The following is an 11,006-nucleotide window of genomic DNA, read 5'->3' as shown; positions in this document are numbered from 1 at the left end:
GAAAAGAATGTGGTCACATTCATTTCCTTTCACGTGTTGCCACTGGCCCAATACAAGGTCATATCCTCAACCATTTGCTTTTACCCTTCATCCTCTGTACCCACACAAGTTTCCTTGTTTTCTCAGGCAACAAAATCATGGCTATTTGGGGGAGATTATATGCATAGGATCAGCTATTTTTTTAAACCTTTGTTGTTGAGAATTCCATACAGGTATGCAATGTAATATGAGTTTATCCCCATCATTGTCTTCCTCTAACACCCCCTCATCCCTGTCAACATGTCTCCCTTCCAACTTCGTGCCTTTTTATTTATTTATTTATTTATTGTTACTCATTGATTCCAGTTTAGTATAGTGTTTCAGTTTGGGGGAAAAAGAAAGATGGCTAAACTGATAAGAACACTTGACCTGAAAACATGAGTTTGAAGCCTCAGCATCCACGTCAGAAGGTGTGAATGGCAGAGCTGCTTGTGCCTGTAAACCAACATTTCAGGTTAGAGACAGGTGACTCTGAGAGCTGGTGCTGTGCAAAACCCTATCTCAAAGCAATAAGGTAGATAGCCATAGAGGAAGACGCTTTCCTCTGTCCTCTGCATGCATGTACACAACTGTGCACACCCAGTCACATGATTGTGCAATGAATATAAGCCATACCAGCCCACACAGTTTTAAAGTTTACATTGAGGTCCACTTTTGAATTATATATTCTGTAGTTGTATTTTGAAGTGACAGCTATAAAACCCAAGGCTTCACATATTCTCAATAACTCTATCAACTGAACAATAATGTCTAAAAGTTATTAAGGCTCAGTCTTGAAACTGTTACAGATTTAAACAATTACTGACCCCAGATCAATTTCATTACTTAAAAAAAATCTATATAGTTTACTGTCCTTTTTCCCATTAAAGTAATAAAAACACCGTTGTCTACCCAGATAATCTTAGTTTCCTTTGGTTCTTTCCTCTCCTTTACCCCCAAATCGAGTTCATTTTCTGTTCAAAATACATTTCCATCTTCACTGCCACCTTATTAGTTACTTTTCTCATTACTTGGAAAAAACACCAAGCAATTTAAGCATTTGTTTTGCCTTGGTGTCCAAAGGAACAGGGAAATTATGTGAGCAGTAACATGAGGCAGATTGCCACACTGTACCCTCAGGGAGCAGAGAGATATGAATGCTGGTGTTCTACTTGCTGGTTGCTTTCAATTTAGTCCAGAACCCCAATCCATAAGATGCCCACATTTGGGCTCTTGTCACTTTAGCCCAATTTAGAAAGTTTTTCAGGCAAAGAGAAACTTCCTTATAGGCATGCCCAGAAGTATGTCCCATCAGTGCTACTAGCTCATGTCAGGTTGCACCTTTCACTCCTGGCTCTACAGGTGCATAACACCTTAAATGGAACCACTGCTCCCAGATATGTGCTAAAGTTTGTAATGTTTCCAAGTGAAGATAGAGCCAGTGGGTGTCCAAGATAACACCACACATCAAATACATTAACACTCACAGTTATTCTGCCAGAGCTGGGAGCCATCACCTAGACCCCCACACTCTGCCCACTTTTGGATCTATATCCTCAAAATTCTTCAGATTTTAAAAAGTCAAGAAACATTATGCTATCTGTAAGCTTTAGGAACATAACTTTGTATTAGCTTGCCAAGGGCCAGACTGTGCTGTGTCGTTTTATGTCAACAAGTCATCCGAGAGGAGGGAACTTCAAGGTTTTGTTTTGTTTGTTTATCTGTTTTTTAAATGCCTCTGTAGGGTATCTTCCTAATTAGTGATTGATGGGGCCACCCATTGTGGATGGTGCCATCCCTGGGCTGGTGGTCCTGGTTCTATGAGAATGCCAGCTGTACAAGCCAGAAAGCAGCACTCCTCCATGGCCTCTGCATCAGCTCCTGCCTAAAGGTTCCTGCCCCGTTTGAGTTCCTGTCCTGACTTAAGTGATTTGGAGGTGTAAGCCAAATAAATCCTTTCCTCCTCAAGTTGCTTTGGTCATTGTGTTTCATCACAGCGGTGATAATCCTAACTAGGGCTCCCATATCCGTGGTAGGCTGATGAGATTCACTCAGTTTGACTGTTGTTTTATCATGTAAACTATTTATCCACTCTATTGGGGGTTGGGATGAGGGATGCTGACATGAATGGTGCTGCAGTGAACACATGCTCCTGTGTGTGTATGCAGCAGTCACTATCAAGAGCATCTCAAGATATACGTTAAACTTCTGAAGAAAATTTTTCAAAGTGATTATATGAATCTTAATTACTGTTATTCTTTTACAGAAATGAAAAAATACATTGTCTTGATATATTACCTGTATGATACCACAAAACAGTATTCCCCTGTGGTCTTTCTTTGCATTTCTCTAATCACTAGTGAGGCTGAGTACTGCTTTTTTTTCTTCCAGGTTTTTCTTGGTGACAAGAACTCGTCTGTGAAATGCCTGCTGCATTTTGTCTGTTTTCTTTTGCCTTGTGCTTTTCTTACCATACTCATCTTTCTCACACCAATCCCCCAAAGCTGCAGTTACAGCCTGTTGTGAGCTGCCCAACTCTGGTCCTTGGCACATTTCCAAGAGCAGTAAACGCTCATACCTGTAGCCCTTGAAAGATTATCCTGATGGGTCACACTTTCGTATTTATTTAAATGGCAGGTAACTAAGCTATATTTTTAACATTGTGGGTGGTATATCTAAAGATTCCCATTTATTAACTCCAAAGATTGAAGTAGTGACTTTTTTTTAAGTAAACATGATAGATTAACATGCATTGCCTGCAGGAAGCTTCAGTTTGGATCTTTTATTTTATCTGTCTCTCCTATACATGGTCAAAACACCAAATTCAGAAATTATTTGAGTTACTTCTCTGTCTTTGCTGATATTTATAAGGGTATTAACAAAACATCATCTTGATTTCTCATCCTTTCCATTCCATTTACATCCCATTATACCAGTCCCTGTAGACAACCAACTGAATTTGTGACAGTGAAGGAAGGAGGGTAGGTATAGTTATGTGGTCCTAACCAAGAAAGAAATTAATTTCCTGTAATCACCTTGCTGGGACATATACTCCTGAATAAAAGGCAGTAGATTCACTGAGAACACACTATTTAAATCAAGATGGTTTTAATGGTTGCATTATCAAATGAAGGGGGCTCAAGAAAATTACTAAGTCCTCTTCTAAAATGTACTTCTCAAATGTGTTCAAATACTAAAAACAGATTTTGTTTTTGTTACAGTTTCTTGCTATTGCCCAGTTTAGTCTCAAACTGTGAGTGTAAGTGATCCTTCCACCTGTTAGGACCAAGGCACCAATGTTGGGAAACGTGCGAATGTTGGGAAACGTGCACCTGTGGAGGTTACAGGAGGGTTCACAAATCACATCACGAGATCGGTTCCACGTGGGAGGTTTATTAGGGGAAGAGGGAAAGGGAAAGGGGGGGGGGCGCCCCAGAGAGAGAGGGAAAGTAAGGGAGTAAGAGAGAGAGAGGACAAGAGAGTAAGAGTAAGACGGTGGGGGGGGGTGTCCAGGAGTTCTTATAGGGTGACCCAGGGCATTCACAGGTAATTCCAGGTGGTCTGGGTGTCTTCACAAATGCCTGATAACCGGTTTGTCAGGTCCCTTGGGGCTGACCGTGGAGGTGCCTGCTTACTGATCCCAACACCACCTGTCTCCCAAGTAGCTGGAGTAACAGGTATACAGCACCATGTCCCACTGAAAACATTTGAAGTATTCTCATAGAGGGTGTATCGAGTTCTTATGTATCAACAAATTATAACTATTTAAAACAGGTAAACAAAGCTCTGACTTATTTAAGTTAATATTGTTGGTGGGAGGTTTCTAACAAATAATCTTTTTTTTTTTTTTTTTTTTTTTTTTGAGATTGGGCCTCACCATGTGGCTCTGGCTTTGCTGAAAGTATGCAGACCAGGACGGCCTCGAACCGACAGGGATCCACCTACTTCTGCCTCCCAACTGCTGGGACTAAAGTCATGCACCACTACCTTGGGTAACTAACAAATACTCATAATTATTTCAAAAAGAAAATTTACAATTCCTTACATACTGAGATTTGAACCATAACAATGCAAGCTTTGAAAAGAACCCTAAATGGTCACTATTTTTGCTTTGACTGAGAAGGTGGGATCAGAGTACACTGGGCTTTGGAATGCTTAGGTATAAAGGTTATGCTGGTTCAGTCAGCAGCATCAATCATTAGAAGGGACAGAGGGCAGAGCAGAGGATGATATGGTGGTGATGAAAATAGGCTCATGACCTTGGTAAAAAAAAAAAAAAAAAAATCCCAGAATGTTTCAGATGAAGCTAATGCCTTAACTGTGACAAGCAGAGATGAAAATAAGGTTTTGAGAAAATGAAGAAATAGTGATTTATTGGCAGGAGTCTTTTATGACAGGTGTCTTTAGTTTTCTGATTCATGAGCCTTATTTAAGGAAATGAAAATACACATGGTATTATTAATCTTGCGCACAAAACTGCAAGTTGGTGTTTCTAGAGTGTACTTCCCTTTGGACTGTCTAGATGTATTAACCTAATTCAGAATCAGTGGAAGCAGGCAATACAGCGTGATAGGGCAAGACAGGGCAGATGAACATCATCTCATAATCTTGTTGAGGCCAGCTCCAGGTTTACCTAGAATCTGATCTCCTTGATGGACAATCCCATGGAACACTACCGAACTCTATTCTAGGAACCAAAGGTCAGGATGTTGTGGCTAACGTATCTAGGCCTTTGTTAAAACTGCTTGTTTGTTCGGAACCTCCTCAACTGCTTATTTTAGCTGCCTGTTTGTGCAGAAAACCCCACGGCTGCCTAACATCTCAGCTTCTGTTAAAACTGCTTACTCTGCAAAGCCCTGCTGAAGCAGCCCAGTGAGATTCCTTAACTTTAAGGTCTCTGTCCTTCAAAACCCGTGTTCTGGACACTCAGGGGCTACACATAGGTTTCAGCTGGCTAGAATAACGATTTTTGTGTTAGTTATGCACTCTGAGTGTTTATCTCCAGTGGACTACCTATAACATACAGAAAAGAATGATGACAACTTAGAACAAATGGATTAAAAAAAAATACTCACAAACTGAGTCTTTTAAAATTAAAGGTTATTGTTTCTGGATTTTGTTCATATTAAGTCTGATTTCTCTTTCAAACTTGATGAACTCCCTCTACATACACTTTGGTGACTGTCTATAGAAAAAAAAACATTAAGCCATCTTTTTTCTTGCCAGATGACATAAACACATTTTTGGACTGTTGTGCCCGATTTGCCAGACCCCAAAAGACCACCACCAGGAGTTGAGTCCGTTGCAAAACATGTAAGGATCTTTTTATTACAAGCTACAGCTTGTGCTCACACACCCTCACCACCAAAGAGATGAGAGCTGAGAGCCTCGTGCTCAGGTTAGATGGGTGATTTAAAGAGTCCAGTCCCTCCCAGCATGCCCAAAGCAGGGGAATTCCTACCTGGCAAGCGTCTATTGGTCAAAAAACAAAAGGGGATGCTGCATTTTTAACTGATTGCTTATAGGAAGGCCCCCCCCCCCAACCATTAATTGTCTAGCTTCCCTTGTTTGGCTACCTTAGGGGAAAGGGGCTGGTTTCCTAGCAACTGTATCTCTAGTGGGCAGGAAAAGAATGTAGTAAGGCTAGTTCTTCCCAGCAGATGGTTGGACATTATCTCCACATGGCTGGTTCCACCTTTTTTCAGCTTGTGCTTTAAACTTTAAAACAATAGCCACTGATTTTTAATTCTTTGATCTCTCAGGACAGGAGTACATATACAGACTAAAATAAAAATTAAAGCAAAACTTTTTCCTGAGTGATGAACTCTAAGTTCTGGGACAAAACTAGGTTATAGGTGAACAAATCTATTCTCCAGAGAATATACGGCCTCAAACATAACTTTGAATTTCAGGTATTCCGCATTTCTATAAAAAATTTCTTCCTACACCTCAAAAGATGTTTAAATTATCTACACAAGCCACTACAGGAAGATAGATAGCTGCGGCCAGACAACACCTATCTTTCTTTGCTGTATCTATAAAGTTTCAAGTTACACTTGATCTCACTTGTCACCACAGAAAGCTTGAAGGTACAATCTACTTCCACAGAGACGAAGTCCACTGCCAGTTCTTGTCTGGGCTAAGAGTGAAGAACCTTAAGTCTCAGCTTTGGGCCCCGACGACGTTCCTTAACCTTGAGAACTCACTATTTAGGTAGGAGGTGCAAGCACATCCCACCTGGTCCTGAGGCCCAGGAGCCGGGTCTCAGTGGCACCATTGATTGGGCTGTTTAATGCCTTCTGCCGCTCAACAGTATTCTGCGGTGGTAAACGCCGCACTCCACTCCACTCCACGGAGGTGACGTGAGGAGTGGAATAATACGATCAGCCGTGGTCGCATTGCTTCAAGGGCGGCCGGTGCGTCTATATACTCTACTGGCCTGCACAGGAAGGCCCCCTCCCCGCGTCCTCTCCCGAGGTTCTCAGATTAAGAGCTGGTTTTACGGGGTGCTTGAACCAAGAAGACCACACCTATCTGCTTTGGGAATACCCTCGCGGTCCCCAAAGCATCCTGTCCTCCCCGAAACCACCGTAGGTCCGCTGCCTGGGTCGCCATAGCCAACTTGGAAATAAATCTCTCCGTTTCCGCGGGCAGACTACCGCGCATGCGCACGGCGCCGGCTCCAGAAGCGAGGAATTCAGGTAACTAGCGAAGTACTGGATTATCTCCCGGGAAGATTTTGAACAAACTTCTGCAAGTCACGACATGCGCATGCGCGTCTGTGATGGTTGGTTTCCCGGAATTTGAAGAGAAGGGGTGGAAAAAAAAAAAAAAAGAACCGGAAGTCGTACTGAACCTTCACTTCCACTTGGCACAGAAGGAAACTCAAGCTCCGCGAGAGGAGTTCCGGCGCGGCTTGGGCTGGAGGAGACAGAATGGAGACCGCGATCGAAGATCCGGGGCTGGACCGCGGTCCGACGCTGACCTCGTCCTGGGATGCGGCGTGCGGGGCGCTGACCCAGAGCCTCCTTCTTACCCGGACTGGGCCAGGTGCCCAAGACTTGGACTTCGAGCAGCTGCTGGTGCCGCCAGCTCCGGGGTGCGCCGGGTCGGGGCCGGGTGACAGTCACGCTGCTGAGAAGCCGGGAGGAGGAGCGGAGCCGAGACGGGGGAGGGAGCGGGTCCGGCCGGGGTGGGCTGAGGACGACCGTGTCGGGAGACGGGCGAGGCCACGGACAAGTGCTGCGCGCTGAGCCGGAGAGGCCTGGATTCAGGATCCTGGAGTCAGCCGGGACACCTCCACAGGCTCCCACTAAGAATCCCCTCCCCGAAACCAGCCAACCTACTGTTCTGGGGAACAGAAACGGAGCAAGTCCAACCATAAAGCACCACGGCATTTTAAAAGAAGACACGTTGTTGTCTTTTCTTTGCACTCAGTAAATGCTTTTTAATTGATTGCGAATGAATTAGAGATTTGAGTAGAATGTCCACGGTCAAGGAAAGGTGGAAGGGAATGCCCTGATGCCTCAAGCCTCTGTGCCTTATGAATTTTGTGTGGAGTATCTGTGAGTGTTGGGGAAGGTTCTTGGTCTTCAGGAAGAGTAGAAGTGAGTTTGAAGAGATCTATGGGTTATGGTTCTACTCAGAAAAGTTCTCTGTGTGATGGTTTATCAATTTTCTTCTCAGCTTGGATCTGGTGAGTCTGAAAAGCAGCCTGAGTTCCCGAGATGAAAATCCTTGCTTCCTTTACCTGAAGTGTGGGCCTAATGAAGGTGAAGAAATCCTTTCAGTTGGCATTCTGAGCTCAGCAAGAAACATGGAAATATACTTAGGAGAGGAGTATTGCGGAACCAGTCGGGGCAAAAATGTCTACACTGTCCCGGATGACAGGTTTGTGAGTTGTTCAGGTGAAAGTGTCTTCTCAACTCTTTCAACGTTTGTGAATTTTCTAACCTTGACACTGAGTCATTAGGGGAGAGAAGTTATAAACATACCAAAAGGCACATGCTAGACCACTAAGTTTTCAAAGGACAGGGTAAATGAGCAAGCTTATAAATATGGAAATTTAGGGCTAATTAAATGGAAGTGAATTGGTAGGTCACTGGTAATTAGTGGAAGAGCTTTATTAGAATGAATTAGAATGAAGTCTTGGTAGGTATTCTTATTTCTCTCATTTAACTCAGCAGGGTCTGTTTTACAACAATTAGACATTCTGAAACTCTGAATATATTCCCTTCTAGAAAGCTCCTTATACATGGTATATCAGCCTAAGACTGTCACATCAGCATATTTATTAAGCTATTATAAGATGGACAATTTGTGATGTTTCTTTCCTGGTCTCTTACAAGTTTCTGCCCAGATCTATCCTTAATGTAATCCAGAATCTATGTCCTACACGTGTTGAAAATAATAGTGATGTTTACAGACTTTAAAATATGCCATGTGCTACCTTGTTCAATTTTCCATAATGGCTGGTAAGTGTTAGATCCTGTTCCTTTAAGCAGTGCAGCACAATCAGGAACCTCTTATTCCATGTACCTGACCAGGAAAAGGGAATCTCAGAGATGAAGTAATGTCCCCAAAGCATTTGTTCTTAAGTATATTGTTAATATTTACAATTAATGGCTGTTAAAAATGAATTCTTTTATTTTAGTGAACATGAAAAAATTCTGTTGTACAAAAAATACCTAAAGCTGGAGTCTCCCACACATGCTTGTAAAATAAAGGTAAGTCATCACTAAATTTTAAAATTTAAAGTTAATCAAATTGTTATTGTTCTGTATATACTTATTTCTTCTTATTTCCATGTAAAGCATGTAAAGGTGTATTACCTTCTAAAAAATTTCCAATCTTTTAAGCACTGAAATCTCTTTAAAGTGTGGTAATTTATTAGTTAAAAAATGTTTTGTTAGTATAGTCACACTATATTTTGAAGCCTCATGAAGCCCAGCCAAGAACACTTTAAAAGTCTTTTTATAAAACTATAGTACTACAAAAGGCAGAAGCAAAACTGGCACTGTGTAAAGAATGGAGGGAAGGTTCAAATAAGAGAGCCAGAGAGTTTAAGGAATTCAGACTGTCGTCTTCAGCCAGAAGAATATTCTTGAGATAGGTATTAGTGATGTTGTCAGTTTAGGAGCAGGCACTGAGTGGGAAAACTCAAGTCCAGATGTAAGTATTAATCCAGCTCTGTTGCCAACCAGTGCTCTCCAGTGCCACCTTACTTAACTGTTTGGACTTACTGCATGAGGAAAATTATTGGATCTTAGAAACCGAATTCTTGGGTTCTTTTTATCTCTGAAATTATGTGCTTGTTATCACAGAAGATGGTAAGACTTAGTTTCAAGATAAGAAAAAAATAAATGATTTTCATCAAAGAGCACAGGTCACAGAACTGTTTATTCCAGTGTCATTTTAAATGGAAAAAAACTAATAGCTTGTAAAGGCATTTAAGTAAAATAATTTAATTCATCTAGTGAAAGTGTTAGTACCTGTTGATAACAGATACTATACAAGGCATTTAGGAATAGCAACTGGAAGGGCCAGTCTTCATGTTGCCTCTATATTAGTGGGACAAGACAGATGATAATTAGATTTACTGACTTTTGTATATATAACATATATAATGTAAAAAATACATATACTGTAGTTTCTGGTCACAGTGGTACAGATCTTTAAACCCAGTACTCCAGAGGTAGAGGCAGGTGGGTCTCCATGAATTCAAAGCCAGCCTGATCTACATAGCAGGTTCTAGGACAGGTAGGGCTACATAGAGAGAGCCTGTCACAAAAGACAAACAAAAATATTCTGTAGTCAATGATGAAAAAGGGTCTTGGGATTATAAACATAAAGGAGACAGAAGGGCCCAGTATGTTGACACATACATATAATCCCAGGAACATCACAAGTTTGAGGCCAGCCTGGTTATGTAGTTAGTCCAGACTATCTAGAGCTACCTTCTAAGATTTTATCTGAAGAAAACAAAACTAAAAATACATAGATAAGAAAGAAGTCAATAATGAGGTCGAATATAAATTTAACAAGTGTTTCCTTAACTGACTAGAACTGTCCTATATTTGGTACCACACTCAGAGTTTATAGAGCCCTTATACCACGTATGAAACGTCTTTTGGTTCGGAAACATGCACAACTAAGTCATCAGGGTGATGGGAGTAACAGCTCAGCGGTGAGCGCTGACCTAGCATGTGTGAGTTGCTGCTGTCTCAATACCCCGAAGTGATTCGGAAGACACAAAAAACAAAAATGGAAAATCTGTGGTAATAAAAGCCAGGAGAGCCGGGTTTCAAGCTTGACTTAGAACCACTGAGTATCTTTCACCCAGTTAGAAATTCACCTGAACTTTTAATGTAAACCACAGCTATTTAACATATTAAGTAGTTCTGGCATTGCATCCTCTCTGAACTACAAAACACTGAATTCTGTTTAGGATTTAGATAAATCCTGTATGAGTATCTGGACAGTTTTGTTTTATTTCAAATAATATCAAAGCCAATGGGCTACACTAAGATGGAGGGTTCTTGGATTTCGTCTCCTCCTCTGGTCATGTGCTAGTCAGGTGCTGTACCACTGAGCTATACTCCAGCAAGGTGTGGTTTGTTTTAATTTCTTAAACTAAGTAAACAAAACTTTCATATTCTTTATGTATATCTTATGACTTGGAAAGGATTTCTTTCCTTAAATAATTGGTGTTTGCCTCATGATACACTGGAATTTATTTTCTAACTTTGACTATTATAAAGAAAACTTGAAATGCTCTTGAAGTTCATTTATAGACTCTTGAGTACACGGCCTTGCTTTGGTAATCCTAAGCAGTCTCCTTAAGTAATGGCTGTTTTTAATGCCACTGTCATTTTTGGAATGTTTCTGTTTCATGATAGTTGCTGTCTTTCGGTGAAAAGCAGTGTGTGCTCGTCAGCAAAGTTGTGGTGCACGTGAGACCAAGGTCAGCAAACCCTTCACCAAGCTCT

General features: G+C 41.5%; 1 protein-coding gene across 1 annotated transcript in view; it reads left to right on the top strand.

Moving 5' to 3' along the window:
- The first annotated feature begins 6,908 nt into the window (after window positions 1-6,908).
- CUNH10orf88 (chromosome unknown C10orf88 homolog) overlaps window positions 6,909-11,006 on the top strand; it is a 17,439-nt gene continuing 13,341 nt past the window's right edge. The window contains exons 1-4 of the mRNA XM_055608973.1: window positions 6,909-7,117; window positions 7,705-7,908; window positions 8,672-8,744; window positions 10,917-11,006. The exon at window positions 10,917-11,006 is cut by the window's right edge and continues 117 nt beyond it. Coding sequence (XP_055464948.1) covers window positions 6,954-7,117; window positions 7,705-7,908; window positions 8,672-8,744; window positions 10,917-11,006 — 531 coding nt within the window. The 5' untranslated portion in view covers window positions 6,909-6,953. The remainder of the gene's footprint in view (window positions 7,118-7,704; window positions 7,909-8,671; window positions 8,745-10,916) is intronic.

Source organism: Psammomys obesus, unplaced genomic scaffold (assembly GCF_907164565.1).
Source record: "Psammomys obesus unplaced genomic scaffold, mPsaObe1.curated_primary_1811, whole genome shotgun sequence".
Classification (NCBI taxonomy): Eukaryota; Metazoa; Chordata; class Mammalia; order Rodentia; family Muridae; genus Psammomys; species Psammomys obesus.
Note: the sequence above shows the minus strand (reverse complement) of the source record. Positions and strands in the feature narration are given on the sequence as shown.